At 34.3% G+C, this 20,094-nt stretch overlaps 1 protein-coding gene across 1 annotated transcript; it reads left to right on the top strand.

The window, feature by feature from the left end:
- Positions 1-2,359: 2,359 nt before the first annotated feature.
- On the top strand, positions 2,360-4,970 carry LOC109214473 (expansin-A1-like). The gene is made up of 4 exons (XM_019378392.1): positions 2,360-2,470; positions 2,561-2,694; positions 2,818-3,130; positions 4,111-4,970. The coding sequence occupies exons 2-4, from the start codon at positions 2,565-2,567 to the stop codon at positions 4,415-4,417; spliced, it is 750 nt and encodes a 249-aa protein (XP_019233937.1). The 5' UTR covers positions 2,360-2,470; positions 2,561-2,564; the 3' UTR covers positions 4,418-4,970.
- Positions 4,971-20,094: the final 15,124 nt, after the last annotated feature.

Genomic DNA, 20,094 nt, shown 5'->3' with positions numbered 1-20,094 from the left:
CCACACGCCTTCTCCTCGTCTTCGTTTTTACCTTCCCCTTTTTCTTCATCTTTCTTCAATCCCTTCTTTCATTATGTATTTCTTCTTCCATCATGTCATCTTCCCCTTCTCTATGACTCATCCATTTTTTTCGGTAGTTTTAGCTTTTAAATTTTTTCACAGCCCTTCCAAATTGGGGTATAGGAATAAGTCAAAATTCAAAAGACTTAATTCTCCGCTCTTGTATTTTTCATGGCTAGATAACTTTCTTTAAATGAAGAGTGAAGGAAGCAGTGGTACTCATGGTGGAGGAGCCATGGCAGGTGTGTTATTGTTTTAAGAAGGTTGAGTGGGTGGGTTTGAAGAAGGGAGGATGGTTTTTCTTTAATTTTAATTTTAGTTTTTTGCTTTTTTTATTTTAATTTTTGTTTGTGAAATTAAAATTTTGTTAAATAATATTATTTTGGTATAGAATCTGATGTGGATGCTGATATGTCATCAACGTCAAGCAAGTGAGCATCACACGATTCTGGAGGTATTTAAAAGTCTTGTTTTGATTAAGTTGAAGTGTATGGATGAAACTTTATGAAGTGTAGGGACCGGAATGACAAACCAGAACAAGTACAAGTGTTTCCTAAACTATTCTACCTTTTTAATATTTCAAACGAAGTCATAGAAAATTGAAAAATAAATTAAAGAGGGCATGACTCATGACATGTTGGAAAATCTAGAAGATCTTGATCTTCACGTGTTACAAATCCCAAAACGTACCACCTATTTGAAAAGTAGCCAAAATAATATTTCAATTTTGCAAGAATTAAGTAGTTATTACGATATAGGCCAATATTGATAGTCGTATCTTACCATCAAAAATTATAGCGGGACGAATATAATTCTTTTACCTTTAAACAGGTCTCAAATTCGAGACCTAAAAATAAAAGAAATCTCAATAAAGAATGTTCTTTTTTTAATGGATCTTACGCTACACGAATCTAAATTAGTCGGGACCCGACAATGGCTACCAAACATCGAGTGGAAAACAAAGAATATAATTGTATATTTAGAAGCTTGATAAATAAAAAAGGTTTTTAGCCCATGCTGTGCATTTCTTCCCTAATATAAATTTAGTAGGCAGGGAGGTTAGATGTACTTTTGCAGCCATAGAACAGACTGCTATTTAATGAGGAGAAACAATAAACTATATATTAATTTGAATATTTTTAAGTGAATCAATTCTATTAAATTCTGCTACCCAAAAAAGATTTCATATTCAATTCACTCACTTCTACTTAATGTACTAAAACGGCCGAACTACTGAAAAGAACTGGCCCTAATGACAGAATTTACTCTATTCTATTTTCAGCTGACCATCAGAGAGTATTTAAATTACAGTGTTTGTAGCAGATGCAGCACTTATGTGAAAAGAAAAAAAGCAATTATTCCATTTTGTTGTTATTGTTTTTATTTTTATTATATTCATTCACTTAAGCATATGTTCCTAGTGAAATTAAACTCAATTTGAATCTTAGTTTATATACATTATCTGTTACCGGTTTTTAAATAACATGATTGTATATTTATTTTTAAATTATCATCAAATTAAACTTAGAATTCAACTAAAAAAGAATGGTTAATTCAAAAGAAAATGATAGGGTCTAAATGTAACTTCAACTAAAAATACAAAACAAAACATTTCATTTAGTCAACATGCAAGTGAGGAAACAGACTTAATTGGTATTATTCTACCTTCCCCTTATAGCTTAATTTCTACATAATGAAAGAAGAAAAAAAAAAAAAAGAAACTGTCCATTGAAAAATAGAATACATGAAAAAGGAGAAAAAAAGGGTGAGCTAAGGACACAAGTAGCAACTAGCAAAGATAGGACAAAATAAGAAGTTGACTGGTCGATCAAAATTAATTGCATGCGTTAATGAAAAAATGTGCAATATATGTATACTATACATATATATAGAAAATTATATATTTAATTAGCTACTATTTTTTGGAGAGGCTAAAAATAAGTATTTCTCGCTAAAATTTGGCAAAGCTTTCTAAAATTTTAACCAACAGAGGAAAAACCAGAAGACCCCACTTGGATTTTGTGAATTTTGGTCTTATTACCAAATAGCACAAGGCTACAAACTTTACGCGGTTTCAGCCCATAAAACATTAAAACCTACTTTGTACAGTCCCAACATAAAATTTTACCTTCAAATTCCCACCATCAAAATCTCAGAAAAATAAAATAAAAAACAAATAATTAATTAATGGTTCCTAACTAGGGCAGTTTTTGGTCCCCTCAGCAGCCTTAAAAAAGTGTCAGTCAGTTGTGTAACTGTAGCACAACTTAAAGGCCAAGCCCCCCCAACTCTTAAAATCCCCTATTTATATCCCTCTAATTCTCTCCCAGTTTTCTACACCCAACTCAACTACCTTTTATTCACATTCTCTCTAGCTCTCTGTTTCTCAACTCAAGGCTCACTCTCCAAAGTAATAGTCTTTCTTCTTTTCTTGAAAAAATGCTCACAGATTGTTAACATTTCTTGAATTTAGGCTAAAAAAGTTGTAATCTTTATGCAGGAACATGGCTTATTTTGGGATTTGCTTTGTTGGTTTGTTAGCAATGGTGTCATCAGTTTATGGTTATGGTGGTGGAGGTTGGATTAATGCTCATGCTACTTTTTATGGTGGTGGTGATGCCTCTGGCACAATGGGTATGCACCATTTTCTTTAAATATTTCAAAGTTCTAAACTTTTTGTATTTTTAGGCTTGCTTATTATTTGTGCTCATTCTTGATTCTTTTTTTTTTTTTTTGTTGCATGTGTTTTTACAATAGGTGGGGCATGTGGATATGGGAATTTGTATAGTCAAGGGTATGGTACAAATACTGCAGCATTAAGTACAGCTATGTTCAACAATGGGTTGAGCTGTGGTTCTTGTTTTGAGATAAGGTGTGTGAATGATAGAAAAGGGTGTTTGCCTGGTTCAATTGTGGTCACTGCTACCAATTTTTGCCCACCAAATAATGCATTGCCTAACAATGCAGGGGGTTGGTGTAATCCTCCCCTTCACCATTTTGACCTCTCTCAGCCTATTTTCCAACACATTGCTCAGTACAAAGCTGGAATTGTCCCTGTTGCTTACAGAAGGTATGTTTATTGTTTTATTGAAGTTTTCTTGGAACCCCATTATTACATACTCCCTCCGGTCCAAAATAAGTGATTTTTTTTGGTTGTTTTCACACAAATTAAGAAATCCACCTTTTAGCATTAATTAGCAATGGAATTGACCATATTAACCTTTACTATCTCACATAAACACTCCTAATACATATTCCAACACTATTTACTCCAAGGACAATGTAGGAAAAAAATAATTAATTCATTCTTGAAATCTGAAAAAATCACTTATTTTGGACCACAAGAAAAAAGCCAAAAAATCACTTATTTTGGACTGGAGGGAGTACTACCTATGCTTTTTGCTAATTGTTTGGTACTTAATTCCTTAAAGAGGGTCAAGGAGAATTTTATCTTTTCACAATATGAGTCAATTTACCCTTTAAGGAATGTAATTAAAGGGAAAAGAAAATGCTAAATTGCTTAGCCTAAGGTTTGAAATTTCTCATTGGTGCCTTGAAAATGACATGAATTTACTCTACATGCAAAAAATGGCGAAACCACATGTGTGGTCCCCTTTGACAATAGCTTTAATTTTACTATTGTAACTTGGAAGTTTCCCATTTGGCTCTTTTCAATGTATACTTTAGCCTTTACTTCTTGCTTGTGTTTGGTAAACTTAGAATAGTAAAATATACAAATATTGTCACCACTAGACACAATTCTAAAGGTTATGTATAGTCAATTCCAACTTGCTTGGTATCGAAAAGGGCTGCCCGATGCACTAAGCTCCTGCTATGTTTTTGCTATGTGTGGGTTTCGAGAAATGGCTGGACCATAATAAAGATCTATTGTACCTTGCATTTCTACGAGAGTTTGTTTCAACGGCTCGAACCCTTGACCTCCTTGTCACATGGCTCGAACTTGCTTATTATCAATGTTTTCTTAATGTTGTACAAACATTGTCACCATATGGACCTACAATATGACACATTTTTTCTCCAAAAATACAGGGTACCCTGCAGAAGAAGGGGTGGTATCAGGTTCACAATCAATGGACACTCATATTTCAACCTTGTACTTGTAACAAATGTTGGTGGTGGTGGTGATGTTCATGCTGTAGCTGTAAAAGGATCAAGAACTGGTTGGCAACCAATGTCAAGAAACTGGGGACAAAACTGGCAAAACAACAACTATCTTAATGGCCAAGCCCTCTCATTTAAGGTTACTACAGGTGATGGCCGCAGTTTGATTTCCTACAATGTTGCACCTGCTCATTGGTCTTTTGGACAGACTTATACTGGAGCTCAATTCCACTGAAAAAAATTTGGCTGCTCAAGAATTTAATATTTTAGCTAAATGGGGTTTTAAGTTTGAAGTATATTAGTAGTATACTAGTATTAATATTATGTATACTAATTTGGTCACTAGTACTAGTATTGTGACTGTTAGTATAGAATGGGTGTACTCAAATAGAGTATATAGGAGGACTATGTCTATTTTGGAGGTTTTAGTGTGGTCTCTAGGGTAAAAAATGAAAAGGGCATATTTTAAAATTGTCCTTTTTTTCATTTTTAGCCTACTTTTGTGACCCTAATTCTTGAGGCCACTCTTTTTAGGGGTTCTTTTGTTTTGGGGTTTATTTTGTAATTTTTCCTTCTGTGGAGGGCAGAAGAGGAAAGCAGTGGTGGAATTTTATCACCCGCAGTTGGTTTAGGGTTATCTTTTTAGTAAAGTAGGACAAGTTTGGCAACTTTATTTTTTGGTTGCTTCAGCCTATAGCTGGAGATGGTTTGTGTGAGACTAAAGTGTAAAAATACATTTAACTATTAGTAATGATTTAAGAAGATGATGCTTATGTATTGAACTTTTATTCCTTTGTCTCTTTTCCTTTGTGTATTTTATGTATTTTTATTTTTATTTTCTTAACTTTTGTGCTATATTCTTTTAAGATGTTGATGTTTATTTGATATAGACCACAAACTACATACGCTAGATATAAAGTAAATATACTGAAGTAGCAGCCAAATTAAAAAGCAACTGCCATCAGCCTAACTTTCTGAATGATTATGATAAACTATCTTTTATGATCGTTGTCAGCCTAACCGTCTAAGTTAGTGTTTGGACACAGATTTGTTGAAATTTGAAAAAAAATGAGTTTTTACCGATGAGATGAAAAATGATTTTTGAATGTTGGGGTCGTGTTTGGACATGCATTTTACTTGAATAGGATTTAAAGTTTTGTGAGTAAAAAATTTTAAAAATGATTAAAATTTAAAAAACAAACAGATATTTGAAAATAAATTTTAAAAAAAAGTTTCTAAATTTTATTGCCAAACGGGAGCCAAGTAGTTTAAATTTTTTTGCCTTGCACTTAAATGATCATCCAACTAAATACTAATGACACCTCTGAATCTAACCCATTTGATCTGTTTTGCAAAAGAAAAGGAAAAACAAAGCGCTGAAAAATTTGACAAAGAAAAGGTGGATACTTGTGTTTCAAATTTTGTGGATGAGATTCTTATCCCTGTCAATGGTGAGGACATTGTCCTTCCACAAATAAAAAGATAACTTGAGCGTTATTTATCTAACTTTACCCTGACTTAGAATACCGTTTATAGCCTTTTTTTTAATACAGATTTTTCATTTTGGGGCAAATATTGAGTTTTATGTAAGTTTCACCTACTAATTACTATAACTCTTAAGGGGTCGTTTGGTTTGAATACGGCTTATGTCGGAACTCGGAATAAGTTATGCTGGGATTATTTTGTATCCACTGTTTGGTATGCTAAATATGTTAATTGCATAATTTCTAAGAAGAAGGTATAAGTTATCCCGGTGCTAATTACCCCATCCTTTATAAGGTATAAGTTATTCCGGTGTTAATTTTAATCCCGGGATAAGTTATACTTGGTTTGCTAATCAAACAAAATATTAAAGTAGTATTAAATTTTTATACCAACACTATACCTTCTTTTACATTGTACCAAATGACCCCTAAGTGAGGATATGGAAATTAAAATTTCTGGATGGTCCCACAAAATGTTGGAAATTTCCTGGAAATTTAACTGTGAGTGTTGTGGGAAGATGGCTTCTTCCAATTCTAGTGAGATCATGCTTAACGAACTACTGCTATATTTAATCGCACAAGCAAACAATAAGGACAAATTCCATGGCTTTTTTGGTGTTTCAATTCTAAGTCAGTTGGTGTAAAGAATCAGTGCATCTATTACTTCTTCTGTCAACTATAATTAATTTTTTTTTGGTTGTCTCACACATATTAATTAATCTAGTTTTTAATATTAATTAATAATAAAATTAAACTTATTAACCTTAATTTGCTCATTGGAAATACAACACGGTGCATGCTATTTGCCGATGACATAGTTTTGATTGATGAGTCGTGAGCCGGTGTTAACGAGAGGCTGGAAGTTTGGAGACTGACTCTTGAGTCTAAGGGTTTCAAGCTCAGCATGATGAAGACGGAATACTTGGAGTGTAAGTTCAGCGCTGAGCCGAGGGAAGTGGACATAGATGTGAGGCTTGGATCACAAGTCATCGCAAGTGGAGGCAGCTTCAAGAACCTTGGGTCGGTTATCCAGCGGGGAGGGGAGATCGACGAGGATGTCACACTCCGTATTGGGGTAGGATGGATGAAGTGGAGGTTAACATCTGGAGTCCTGTGTGACAAGAAAGTGCCACTGATACTCAAAGGTAAGTTCTATAAAGCGGCGGTTAGACCGGCCATGGTGTATGGAGCTGAGTGTTGGCCTCACATATCCAAAAGATGAAAGTAGCAAAAATGAGGATGTTGAGTTGGATGTGCGGGCACGCTAGGATGGATAAGATTAGGAATGATGATATTCAGGAGAAGGTGCACATGGCTCCCATTGATGACAAGATGCGGGAAGTGAGGCTCAGATGGTTCGGGCATGTGCAGAGGAGAAGTCTAGATGCTCCGATAAGGAGGTGTGAGCGACTAGTTGTGGAGGGCACGAGAAGAGGTAGAGGGCAGCCTAAGAAGTATTGGGAAGATGTGATCAGGCAGGATATGGCGAGACTTCAGATTTCCGAGGACATGACACTTGATAGTAAGATGTGGAGGTCACGAGTATTAGGGTGGTAGGTTAGGAGGTAGTTGAGTCTTGCCTTACTGGTACCTTTGTGAGACTAGTCTGGTAGGGTTTTTGTCTAAGCTAGCTAGTGGCAACGTTGTATCTTACTATTTAGCTTTTCAGTGCAGGACCTATTTACTAGCTATCGCTTTTGCTTTGCATCTTTCTTCTCGATTTCATATTGTTCCTATCTTCCTATGATTTCTATGGTGATACTAATATTGTCTCCTTTTGTCATTTTATTTTCTTGAGCCGAGGGTCTTTTGGAAACAACCTCTTTACCCCTTCGGGTACGGGTAAGGTCTGCGTACACACTACCCTCCCTAGACCCCACTAGTGGAATTTTACTGGGTTGTTGTTGTTGTTGTTGTTGGAAATACAACAAATACTCCTAGCCTCTTTATTTCAAGGGCAATTTTGAAAAAAAGAAGTTAATTCCTTCTTGATATCTGAAAAATCAAATATTATGGACCACAAAAAAAGACTAAAAAATCGATTAAAGTGGACCGGAGAGAGTATATAATTCTGAGTCAGTCAATTCGTCCATATTTTGCATTGTTAAGGGTCGTTCGGTACCATGATTGGCATATACATGAGATTAGTTATCCTATCTTTTATATGTAATAGCTAATTTTATCATTTTAGTGTAAAAGTTATCTTAAAATTAACTAATAACTCAAACAAAACATATGATAAAACTAATTCCAAATTTTATATCAAAATTATTTTTTTATTCCATGCAACGAACGACTCGTTAAGGTCATATTAACATTCTTTACTGAATTCGAGATACTACTTCTCGTTAACTTGAAATACATTTAAAAAGAAATCATAGATAAAAGTGTCAGTTGTTTACCCTAGGGTTGTTTTGGGGTATGTTTCCAATAAACACATTAAGGGTCGTTCGGTTCAAATAAGGTTATCTTAGAATTATTATAATTTTAAAATTACAATCAAGATTATATCAGTATTATAATCCCACCTCGTATATGTGATAGATAACTCTAAAAATTTGATATAAAATTTATTTTTTCTTTTAGCCGATAACCACAACAAATACTGGTAAATTTAATCCTAAATTTACAACTAGGATAACTCTAATTCGTGTAACCAAACGATCCCTTAATAGTAGGAGTAGTAAATATCGAAATTGAAAGAAAGGAGTAAAAAATGAGAAGGATTGTGTATTCAAAGAGACCAGGGCAACCAACAAGGGTTGTGGTTGAGTGGTAAGTACTCCTTCATCCTTAACCAGAAGTCTCGAATTTGAGTCCCTGGGTGTGAAATCGCCTTTGTTAGGGAGCGCTTCACCCCTAATGCGGGATTTTCCGGTGCGAATTTGGATTAATCGGACCCCAATATAGGTACCATATACAGAGTGAAAAATAATTAAAAAAAAAAAAAGAGAGCAGGGCGGGAGAGCCCATGCCTGAAGCTCTGAAAAGGCTGACAACGACTAGTCAAACCCCACAGCTCCCGCCGCTTGGCCCTTATTCTTCTTCCTTCTGCCCTTCTTTTCTCTTTTCGTGCTTTGCGCCTCGTGACTCAACACCACATTAATGCGCTCTTCTTATTCAAATTTCTTTTAAAGGCAAGTTTAGCCTTTTCTTTTCTTCTTAAGGAATAAATTCAAATGTTAAATATTTTTACAAATTAAAAATTGTGACTCGTCTAGAAATAAAATACTAGAATCCTTTGAAGTAGTGTTTAAACATAGATGTGGTTAAACTTAAAAAATAAGTTTTTGAAGTTGTGGTTAAAAATAGTTTTTAGAAGTTAAATTGTGTTTTATTTGAAAAAAAAATTGAATTTTTGTGAGTGAAAGAAAAAATTTCACAAACTATCCTAAACCAGTTTTTAGGAACTTGAATTTTTTTTTAATTTTTTTTTAAAAAACTGATCATATTTCATAAACAAACAATATATTATTTTTTTTTTTTAAAAAAATTGTCAGAATTTATGTCAAAACGGTCCTAAGCTTCACATCTATTATCGGAGGATGAAGTATGAGAGGCTCAAGCTTTATGTCTTGTAATGTCCATCTCCTACGTTTCAACTTGTTTTTTACACTTTGAATTGTCAATTCTGTAAGCATCAGTATATATTTTAATCATTTTTTAAATTAGAGGAGTATAACATAGTGTCGTTTAATAAGTAAGAACTAAGTTATTTATGAGACTATCCATAATACTAAAATGAATCAATATCCTGAGTTCGAATTTTGGAAACGGAAAAAGATTCAAAATGCCCTCAAACTATTGGAAAAGGTTTAAAAATACCCTTTCATCTACTTTTTTGGTTCACTTATGCCTTTGACCGTTAGGTCAATGCTGAATTAAAAATAATTATTATTCTTTTTGTAAAACTTAAAAAAAATATTTTNAAAAAAAATATTTTACAAAATATTTTTTATTTTTTTAAACTAATGCACCAGTAGTCCACTAATTTAGAAAAGTCTTTTTTCAGTTTTTACAAAAAAAACAATTCAATTTTTACAAAAAAATTATTTTTTTTTCATTTTTTTTTAGTTTTTTAAAGCATTTTTTTCTGAACAATGAAAAAATTGTAAAAACAGAAATAATTTAATAAAATATTTTCGTTTTTTAGAAACTGAAAAATTATTTTCAAAAAAATACTTTCGTTTTTGAATTTTGTTTTTCATTTCTTTTTTTTCAAAAACAAAAATATTTTTTCTTTAAAAAAAACTGAAAAACGAAAATCAAACGAAATGCTTTTAAAAAAACTGAAAAAAATTTTTGAAAAACGAAATTATTTTGTTGAAAATATTTTTTTCAGTTTTTAAGAACGAAAATATTTTATTAAATATATTTTTTTTTCTGTTTTTACAATTTTTTTTCCAGTTTTTACAAAAAAAATGCTTTAAAAACTGAAAAAAATATATTTTTTTGTAAAACTGAAAAAAAAAATAATAAGATTTTACTAAATTAGTTTGGTGCATAAGTTTAAAAAAACAAAAATATTTATCAAAATATTTTTTTTAAGTTTTACAAAAAGAATAATATTTATTTTTGATTTAGCATCGACTTAACGGTCAAAGGGCATAAGTGAACCAAAAAAGTGGATAGAGAGGTATTTTTAGCCCAATAGGTAGATGAAGGGTATTTTTAAACCCTTTCCAATAATTTAGGGGAATTTTGAACCCTTTTCCGTTTTGAAAAAGAAAATATTCTGATAGAAAGTGTGTAGTCATTAATCGGAACGCCAATGCAGACTAATCACCCTCATGTATGTCTCCCTAAAAAGTCTTTTACTCCTCACATAAATTTTGCTGCAACATTTAATTAAGAGTAGTTTAGTCATACTAACTATTTTTGTCTAGGATTTAATATTTTTTTAATGGTTGTGCCCAAAGGTAAATTGGTCACTTATTGTGGAGCGGAGGAAGTAATAGAGCAAGAAAAAATTTCTATTTTTCTGGGAGTCTAAGGTGTAAATGCAGACAAAAGAAGAGAGATACGGGATCTTGAGGGATGTCATATTCTTTGGACATCTTCACATGTGATTTTTAGCCGCATTTATCGCTCATCTTACTTGTCCTATTTCTCCTCTTCTTCTTTTTTCTATTTTATTTCTTAAAGAAACAATTTTTTTGAATTAGAAGAACGTGATGTGAAAAGAAAGAAGAAATGATCTGGTAAGATTTTCTTTTTTCAAAAACGAAATGTTTAATTCCTTAAACTTATATATAGGATATTGAGATTGTAATCCTATTGTCGACAACAGAAAGAGGAAAAGACAAAGAGTCTCAAGTATAAAAATTGGTAAAAGAAAACAAGTCTCATGTATAATGACAACATGAGTATTTAATTGAACTCATTAACTTATGAAACGGGAGTACAAATCCAGTGTAAATATTTATGAGATACTATATTCAAGTCTATTATAAAATATATTTGAACTTAATGGTTGTAAGACGCATTTGTATCAGCTGTGCCATAGCGGAACCACGCGCTAGCTAGTTTTCGGATTGGTTATACATAAATAGTCAGTGTTTGCAAAGTCATTGAAAAATAGCCAGTATTTTGCTGCAATAGGGACCTGTCTAGCATAATATACTAAAGATTGGTGGACCTGTGTATGAACTTCCAGCATATTATGCTGGAACTCCAACACGCAGAAAGTTCCAGCATAACATACTGGAGATGAGTGCGCATGTGTATGAATTTCCAGCATATTATGCTGGAGTCGATATATTATGCTGGACTACTGAAGCCCATAGGAGGTCATCCATGGGCTAAATGCAATATACCCAATTCTCATGCTGTGTCACCCATTTAAATTTAAGAATGATTAATCTAAATATCCATTTATTGAACTGCTTAAAAATAATATGAGAACACATAATGTATATATAATTTTTATACTTTATGTATATAATCACATTGATACAGACTAAGAAAATAATAATAAATCTAACCGACTCCTTTTAATCAATTCGTGTTTGCCCGTTTGGTGGACTATGTTGGCCCTACATGGTGCCTCGGGCTTGTTGGGTCCATGTGACTGCTTATTATTTGGGCCAGCTTCATCCCAAAGCTGGTCCCAACTTCAAACTGTTGTAACTTCGAATTGAGCTCTTTGCGAAAGACTAAAGAATGAACAATTTGATTGTCAAACTTTGCAATAGACTTAAAATGATAATTTGATGAGGATATGACAAAAATAATCCCTTATGTTTATGGTAGGTTTAAAATAGTCCTTTTAATATAACCTTGACCAGTTTAATCCTTTTAAGTTTGTCATAAGTTATCACAACTTTTGGTCTCTATCTAAATTTTCATAACTCTAGTTTTTAGATTCAGCGAAAACTAGGAGTTTAAGTTCATCTCTAGTCGGACAATAACATGTCCACTGCATATAATATACACTATACACCAATCAATCTCGATTATAGGTGTTAATCGGGCCGGGCTAACCCGTTTTCAACCCGGTTCAGCCCGGTTCAGCCCGTTACTGTAGCTTTATGCGCGGGCTGGGACGGGTTGGTCGGGGATGGATTTTGGACGAACATATTTTGGATACCGGTGCACCGTACCCGCTAAGCCCGTTAATCCGTTAACCCGTTAACGAGTTGTTAACGGGCTGCAGTCTGTTTCAGCTCGGTTACCATTATAATTATTTATTTATTTATTATTATTTGGACCGTTGCCAACGGTCAAATTCAGAAATGACCGTTGGGGAACGGCCTAATTTTGTAGAAATGGCCATTTCGGCCTCCCCCGTTAAAAATATTGCCCTCCCATCCCTAATAATTAAAAAATTACATTTTTAACCTTTTAAAACCTATAAATAGCCCCCCTTCTTCTTTATTTTTTTTCTCACAATTCACTCTTTTACTACTCTAATTCTCTCTTGATATTATTGTTCTTAAATTCTCAAACACTTATTATTTCTAGTTTCATCAATTATTTAGTTTAGCCATTACAAAATTATTATTATCAAATTTTAAGTATTCAAGTGAAGTGTGGTATCAAGTACTATCAAGTATCAAGTATTATGGCAAAAAAATTCTCTCTCCATGAAATCCCAAAAATATGAATCTTCACAATTCATACCCCCTAAACCACCTGATATCCTCATGGATTCAGCTAAGCCAACCACTTCCAATAACAATCCAAATAACAACATGATTATTGATACGCATGAACTTACACAAAATCCTACTCATTCGGATACCAAATCGTATCTTAATACCCTAGCCTCTCATAATGATACCTTTACACCATCTACCCACCATGAACCATTAAACCTTGGATTGGTGTTTAATGATGAACTGGATGCACCAGCTGACCCTCTAATTTCATTCCACTTTCTCTTGAAGAAAAAAAATAGGATTTACAAACCATGGCAACATGCAGTAATCGTTAAGGTTTATGGTCGTAAGATTGGACATCAAATACTTGGACAAAAAATTTATACTTTATGGCAACCTATTGAAAATCTACCTCTCATTGATTTAGGATCAGATTTTTTCCTTCTTAAATTTCAAAAAGAAGAAAATAAGAATCATGCATTACATGATGGACCTTGGTTCATTTTAAATCACTTTCTATCCGTTCGTCAATGGGAACCAAAATTTATGGCTTCTGAAACAAAAAATCACTTACTCTGCTATATGGTTGCGATTACCTGAATTACCTACCGAATTTTATGATTTTCAGATCCTTCAGAAGGTAGGTAATAAAATTGGAAAATTATTAACTGTTGATACTTGCACCTCCTCAACAACAAGAGGAAGATATGCCGGGTTATGTGTTGAAATACCATTGGATCAATCATTACGAACACATATCTACATTGGAAATCATAAGCAAAATATCCTCTATGAAGGATTAAATTTGCTATGTACTAAGTGTGGTCGGATAGGGCACAATCAAAGAGCTTGTACCTACCAATTTTACGATGAAAATCATACGGATACCTCTACCTTCAACCACTCAACCATTCATAACCCTAACCACTCTAATAACCACATTCCATCTACTGAAGAATGGAAGACAGTGCAAGTCCCCCAAAAATCATTCATGAAAATTAATTCTTATAAGGCAAATCAATTACAATCAGTGCAAACTTTGGCTGCTAATCCTACAAATTCTTCAGGTAAGCATGTATCAACTACTCCTAACACTCTTCCTTTTACAAAATTAACATTACTAATACTAATCCTATTACTAGTCATAAGAATTGTTCTAAAACGCCTATAACTCCTCTGTTAACTAATAATAAATTTGTTACGCTACACCCTAATGATTTTGATAAGTCTAATCCTTTTAATCATCTTGCTGAAAATAACTAATTAACTCCCTTAATTTTCACTCAAGTGTCTTCTCACTCGGCCCAATTAGAAAATGATATACCTATCCTAAGCCATGCATATAGCCACGTTGGCCAACCTCACATGCAAGGCATACTACACTGTCCAAAAATACCTTATTCACCATCCCAAGAAAACCTAATACAAAATCTAGCAATCTACCCAACATCCGGAATACCAACATCAATGACTAACCCTATTGTAGCTCCCATGCAACTAGGCCATGATGGTATCCTCACCTCTTCAAACCACTCAAACACACAAACTACAAATCAGTCCATTCAACCGCCCACCTCTACCATAGATATAGTTCAGTTCATTCAAATCCGGACCAACCTAATACACTCAAACCAATTACTACACTCAAACCACTCTCCAATTCTATCAATCTAGAAGATGTTCTCACCAAATCTCAATTACCTACGCAGATCACAAAATATAACCAGGCAGACCACTCATCGTCTCCAATACAACCACACTCCACACTCCCTCCCTCCTCCACATCTGATAATGGAGCCCAATAGAATTATCTACACAGCTCAAACACCTCATGCACCAACACATCTCACCTCTTGGCTCGAGATAAGATTACAGAATCACGCTCTAACCTTCACGATGGAGGTCAACCATCAGGAGGTGACAATTCTCATCAACCATCCAAGGGACCTTGCACAAATAGTAGCGGAGGGCATGCAGTCAGGGACGGAAATATATGGGAGATACCACTGGTCAATAATGCAAGCACCCTATCTTGCACCATATCATCCACTTCCTCTCCCAACACCATATTGGGATCCACTCCATCTTCACCAACATATTCTTCAGATGACCTTTTACCCCACACCCACTCCGGCCATCCCATGGATCCAACCCTACATGGATCCACAACCAAACATACTACCAACGAAATCAGTAACACCTCCAACCCCAACTCCATCACCAACTCAATCACCACCCCACAATCCCAATCCAGTAGAACGAGACACGAGCTTTCAAGCAGAATTAGAAGCAGCAGTCGTTTACAACAGAGAAACACGTCCAACTCATGCATGTCTCTATGAAATCAAGGTCTTTTTCCAGAAGGAGGAGTACGAAAGAAAAATATTCATAAGGTGTCCTCCGAATCTAATAGCAACATCATTTCGCCTAAGGCCAACTACAAATCCAGACGTGGGGAAGTATGCAATGCTTCTACTTCCCACGTTTCGTCTTTGACCAGGACAGTCAAGCAATCAGAGGAATCACAAGAGCAGTCAACTGCTTGATCCAATTACTAATCATATGAATTTTATTATCTGGAATTTTAGGGGTGCTCAGTCAGATGATTTCAGAAGGAATTTTCGTTCACTACTTGACTACAATCGACCATCTTTGGTTGTACTATTGGAAACACACTGTCAAAGACACCAAACAGTCAAGGAGGATTTTAATTTCACTGGTATGATTGAGGTTGCTGCTATTGGTCAGTCGGGAGGAATTACTATATTATGGCTTTCAGATGTGCTTCATGTGCAACTAGTGGCCACCACTTCACAGAAAATCCACTGCCATATTCAGGTAATTTCTTTTCCTTTTAATTGTTTATTTACTGCCATATATGCTAGTACTGAATTAGCAACTAGACAATCATTATGGCATAATATAAAGTGTGTATATGATAATTACAAGGGCCCTTGGTTCTTAGGTGGCAATTTTAACGAGATACTACATGCAGTTGATAAATTTGGTGGTTTATCTATTAATAATTCAAGAGCAAATAAATTATTAGACTATATAAATTATTGTCATCTATCTGATTTGGGATACAAAGGCAGTTGCTATGCCTGGACGAATGGTAGGCATAATAGTTCTAATATACTTGAACGTATTGACCGCATCATGGCTAATTATGATTGGCTAAAATAATACCATGATGCACTGGTTACACATCTTCCCCGTACACATTCAGATCATTGTCCTATTAAATTAGAACTACAACATTGCCCATTTTCTCGTAATAAATTTTTTAGATTTGAAACTATTTGGACTACACACCCTATATTTCCATCCATAGTTCAACAAGCATGGCTAGATAATTTACAATTACTACCTACTATTAATCAATTCACTATTACAGTACAAGACTGGAATAGATCGACTTTTGGTAATATATTTAAACGTAAAAAGAAAATACTGGCTCGTTTAAGTGGTATTCAATCCTCTATCAATTATTCAACTAGTACTTTTTTACATAACCTGGAATACACATAAACACTGGAATTTAATAAAATCCTTAGGCTTGAGTAGGATTTTTGGAAATTAAAGTCACGTATTGACTGGTTAAATGATGGTGATGCAAATACAAAAATTTTCCACTTAGTTCTCTAAATCGTAGGAGACATAATCGTATAACTGCGATTCAAGATCAAGGGGGTAATTGGATAACTGACCCTTATCACATCAAGGATCATATTACACAGTACTATCAACATCTATTTACAACTCAAATAATAACTTCTACTACAAAGAATAGTTTACAGCCTTTCAATATTTTAACAACACATGATCAATCTGGTTTAGCAAAACCATTGCAAGACTGCGGAATTATAAATGCTATTAAATCTTTTAAAGCTCTAAAAGCACCTGGACCGGATGGGCTTCATCCTTTATTTTATCAAAAATATTGGGGCATAATTGGTAACTCAGTTAAATTTTATTGTCATAAAGTTTTTTACGAACATCAGATTGATCATTCTATCAATAAAATTTTCATTTGCTTAATTCCCAAATATAATAATGCATCCACAATACACAATTCAGACCTATTAGTCTTTGTAATACGATCTATAAGATCATTATAAAAATAGTTGTAAACAGACTAAAACCTATTTTGGAACATATTATTCATCCAACTCAATCTAGCTTCCAGAAAAATAAAAGGGCAGCTGATAATGCTATTATTGTACAATAAATCATTACCAAATTTTAAAAAATGAAAGGTAATAATTTAAACATGCTTTTAAAGCTGGATCTTGAAAAAGCTTTTGACAAATTAGAGTGGTCGTTTATACATAATACATTAATCACCCTTAATTTTTCACCTTCTTTTATTAAACTAATTATGTCATCTATAACAACTACTACTACTTCAATTTTGATTAATGATAACCCATCAGACTACTTCACACCCACAAGAGGTATTAGACATGGAGACCTATTATCACCTTACTTATTTATTCTATGCTTGGAAATGCTTTCGCGCAAAATAAATACATCCGTCGATTATCATTCTTGGATACCACTTTCGATGGGGAATAAAGGACCTCAATTATCCCACTTATTTTTTGCTGATGATTTTATTCTCACATTAAAAATTACAGATAAATTTTGTCAATCAATTGTTAATACTATTACTCATTTTACATATCACTCTGGACAAACTATCAATTTTGATAAATCAAAAATCTTTTTCTCCAAAAATTGCTCACCTAATATAAGATCTACTATACTACAAATCTTCCACATGAATGAAGAAAAATATTTTGGAAAATGCTTAGGATTTCCTATATTTATTAATAAGCCTACTAAAAGGGATTACCAATTCTTAATCGAAAACTTCAAAAATAAATTGACAGGGTGGAAAACAAATTTCTTATCAAAGGCAAGAAGGAATACTTTAATTCATTCAACTTTAAACCATCTTCATAACCACCTTATGCAATAAATTAAAATACTTACTTATATACTTTCCTACCTCAATCGTTATCAACGTAATTTCCTATGAGGAACAACTCAACAAAAGAAAAAGTTACATTTAATTAAGTGGTCTACCATTACACAACCTCTCGATCAAGGAGGGTTAGGAATATATAACCTCACTATAAAAAATCAAGCTTTGCATGCAAGTCTTGCATGGAGGTTATTTCAGAACCCTAATCAACTATGGGCAAAAGTGTTATTACATAATTACTTACGACCACCACAATTGATAAAAAATAAATTTCAACAACTTGGCGTAATATTATGAAAGGATGGTCCTACTGTTGTTTAGGGTATAAATGGAATCTAACAACGGGAAATCATATAAAATTCTGGAATGACCCTTGGATTAATCAGAACTACTTAATTCGTAACTGCATATACGGACCCCTTCCGCAATATGAGGAAAAAAAACTATTTCAAACTACTATTACAATCATAAATAGAATTTAAATATATTACCCTTCACTCTACCAGATCACTTACAATCTACAATCAAAGATATTTATATGCCTATCGCACCCTCAACATATGATCAAATATAATGGGCTCTCACATAAAATGGCATATTTTCTGTCAAATCAACGTACACTTCTATCACAACTAACATAAATCCTACAACAACTAATCCAATATATAGCTACACCTGAATTTGGAAATTGCACATTCCTCCAAAAATATTATTCTTCTTATGGTTAATTTGTCATGATAGACTTCCAACAGCTGCTTATCTCACAAGATTAGGTATCCTTAATTCATCTATATGTCCGCAGTGTCATATAGGCATTGAAACATTACAACATATATTTCTAGAATGTCCAGCAACCATACAACTTTGGACTAAGCTTAAGATGTCAAGTATCAATGCCAATTCCCCTCTTTCCCATAATGCTACTATAAATTGGTTATACCAATTTATACATCAACAGTCGCTATTCACCCATCATAAAATTCAAATACCACTATCATACCTGTGACGACCCAAAGGGTCATCACCTATTTTCGTACTCATTCCGTGCTTCCGAGGTCTTGAAAACCTCATTTAGGGTTGTCTCGATTTGCGTGCGCAGTCCGAGCGCGTAGAAGGAAAGCTTAAATATAAATTCTATGAGAAAAATGCTAAATTTTAATATTTAATTGTTAAATTTGACTTCGGTCAATATTTTGGGCAAACGGACCCGGACCCGTGATTTGACGGGAAAATATGGGACTTGGGCGTATGCCCGGAATCGAATTCCGAGGTCCCAAGCCCGAGAAATGAATTTTTGTGTGAAATTGTTTTCTGGAAATAATTAAGGAAATTGGAAATGAAATTTGATTAAAAGACTATGGAATCGGGCCCGTATTTTGGTTTCGGCGCCCGTTACAAGTCTTATATATGGTTTAAGCATTTTTTGTAAAGTTTGGTTGAAAACGGACGTCGTTTGACGTGTTTCGGACTTAAAACTCTAAATTCAAAAGTTTATGAAGTTTGAGGAAAAACTTGTGATTTTGAGGTTTGATTCGTTGTTTTTGATGTTATTTTGGCGATTTGATCACCCGGTTAAGTTCGTAGGGTATTGTTGAGTTAGTGTATGTGTTTGGGTAGGAGCCCCGAGGGCTCGGGAGTGTTTCGGGATGGTTTTTGACTTAGAAAGATTGCAGGTTTTTGCTTCAGCTGTGCCAGGTCCCTTTTTGTTCTTCGCGTTCGCGACGCATCCTTCGCGTTCGTGATGGCTATGACTTCTCCCTTCATCGCGTTCGCATACTTTCCCCGCGTTCGCGTAGAGTCATTTGACTCTGAGGACTCAGCCCCCTTTTACTCTTCGTGTTCGCATCTACCCACTCGCGGACGCGTAGTGTTGCAGATCCCCTTCCTCGCGTTCGCGTTAGGGTCCACGCGTTCGCATAGACCAAGTTCTGGACCCCCAGCCTTTCCTCTTCGCGTTCGCAGCCTTCCCATCGTGAACGCGATGCCCTGCCCAGATTACCCTTCGCGAACGCGACTCTCTTTCCGCGAACGCGAAGGGCAATTTTGCCCAGTTATATTTTTAATTTCCAGAACAGTGTAGCTATGGGAATGTCATAAAAACACACGAGCTCCTTCTTCTCCAAGGTCTTTAGGCGTCCATTGAAGCTCCCTTTCACCAAAACTTCTTGGGTTAGTAAATCTTAACTCGTTTTCTTCATTTTCCATCAATATTTGTTGAATTCCTAAGCCTAAAACATGTAATTTAGGGTAGAATTGAGGGAAATGGGTAGAGTTAGGGCTTTTTACTTTTTCTTGATTTAGACCTCGTTTTGGGGTCGAACTTGAGAACAAATTATAT

Source organism: Nicotiana attenuata, unplaced genomic scaffold (genome assembly GCF_001879085.1).
Source record: "Nicotiana attenuata strain UT unplaced genomic scaffold, NIATTr2, whole genome shotgun sequence".
Lineage (NCBI taxonomy): Eukaryota > Viridiplantae > Streptophyta > Magnoliopsida > Solanales > Solanaceae > Nicotiana > Nicotiana attenuata.
Note: the sequence above shows the minus strand (reverse complement) of the source record. Positions and strands in the feature narration are given on the sequence as shown.

Bases quoted from the DNA above. Each gene is read 5' to 3' on its own strand.
- LOC109214473 (XM_019378392.1), top strand. From the start codon at position 2,565: ATGGCTTATTTTGGGATTTGCTTTGTTGGTTTGTTAGCAATGGTGTCA. The intron at 2,695-2,817 runs GTATGCACCATT...TTTTTACAATAG, and splicing joins TGATGCCTCTGGCACAATGG to GTGGGGCATGTGGATATGGG. The intron at 3,131-4,110 runs GTATGTTTATTG...CCAAAAATACAG, and splicing joins GTCCCTGTTGCTTACAGAAG to GGTACCCTGCAGAAGAAGGG.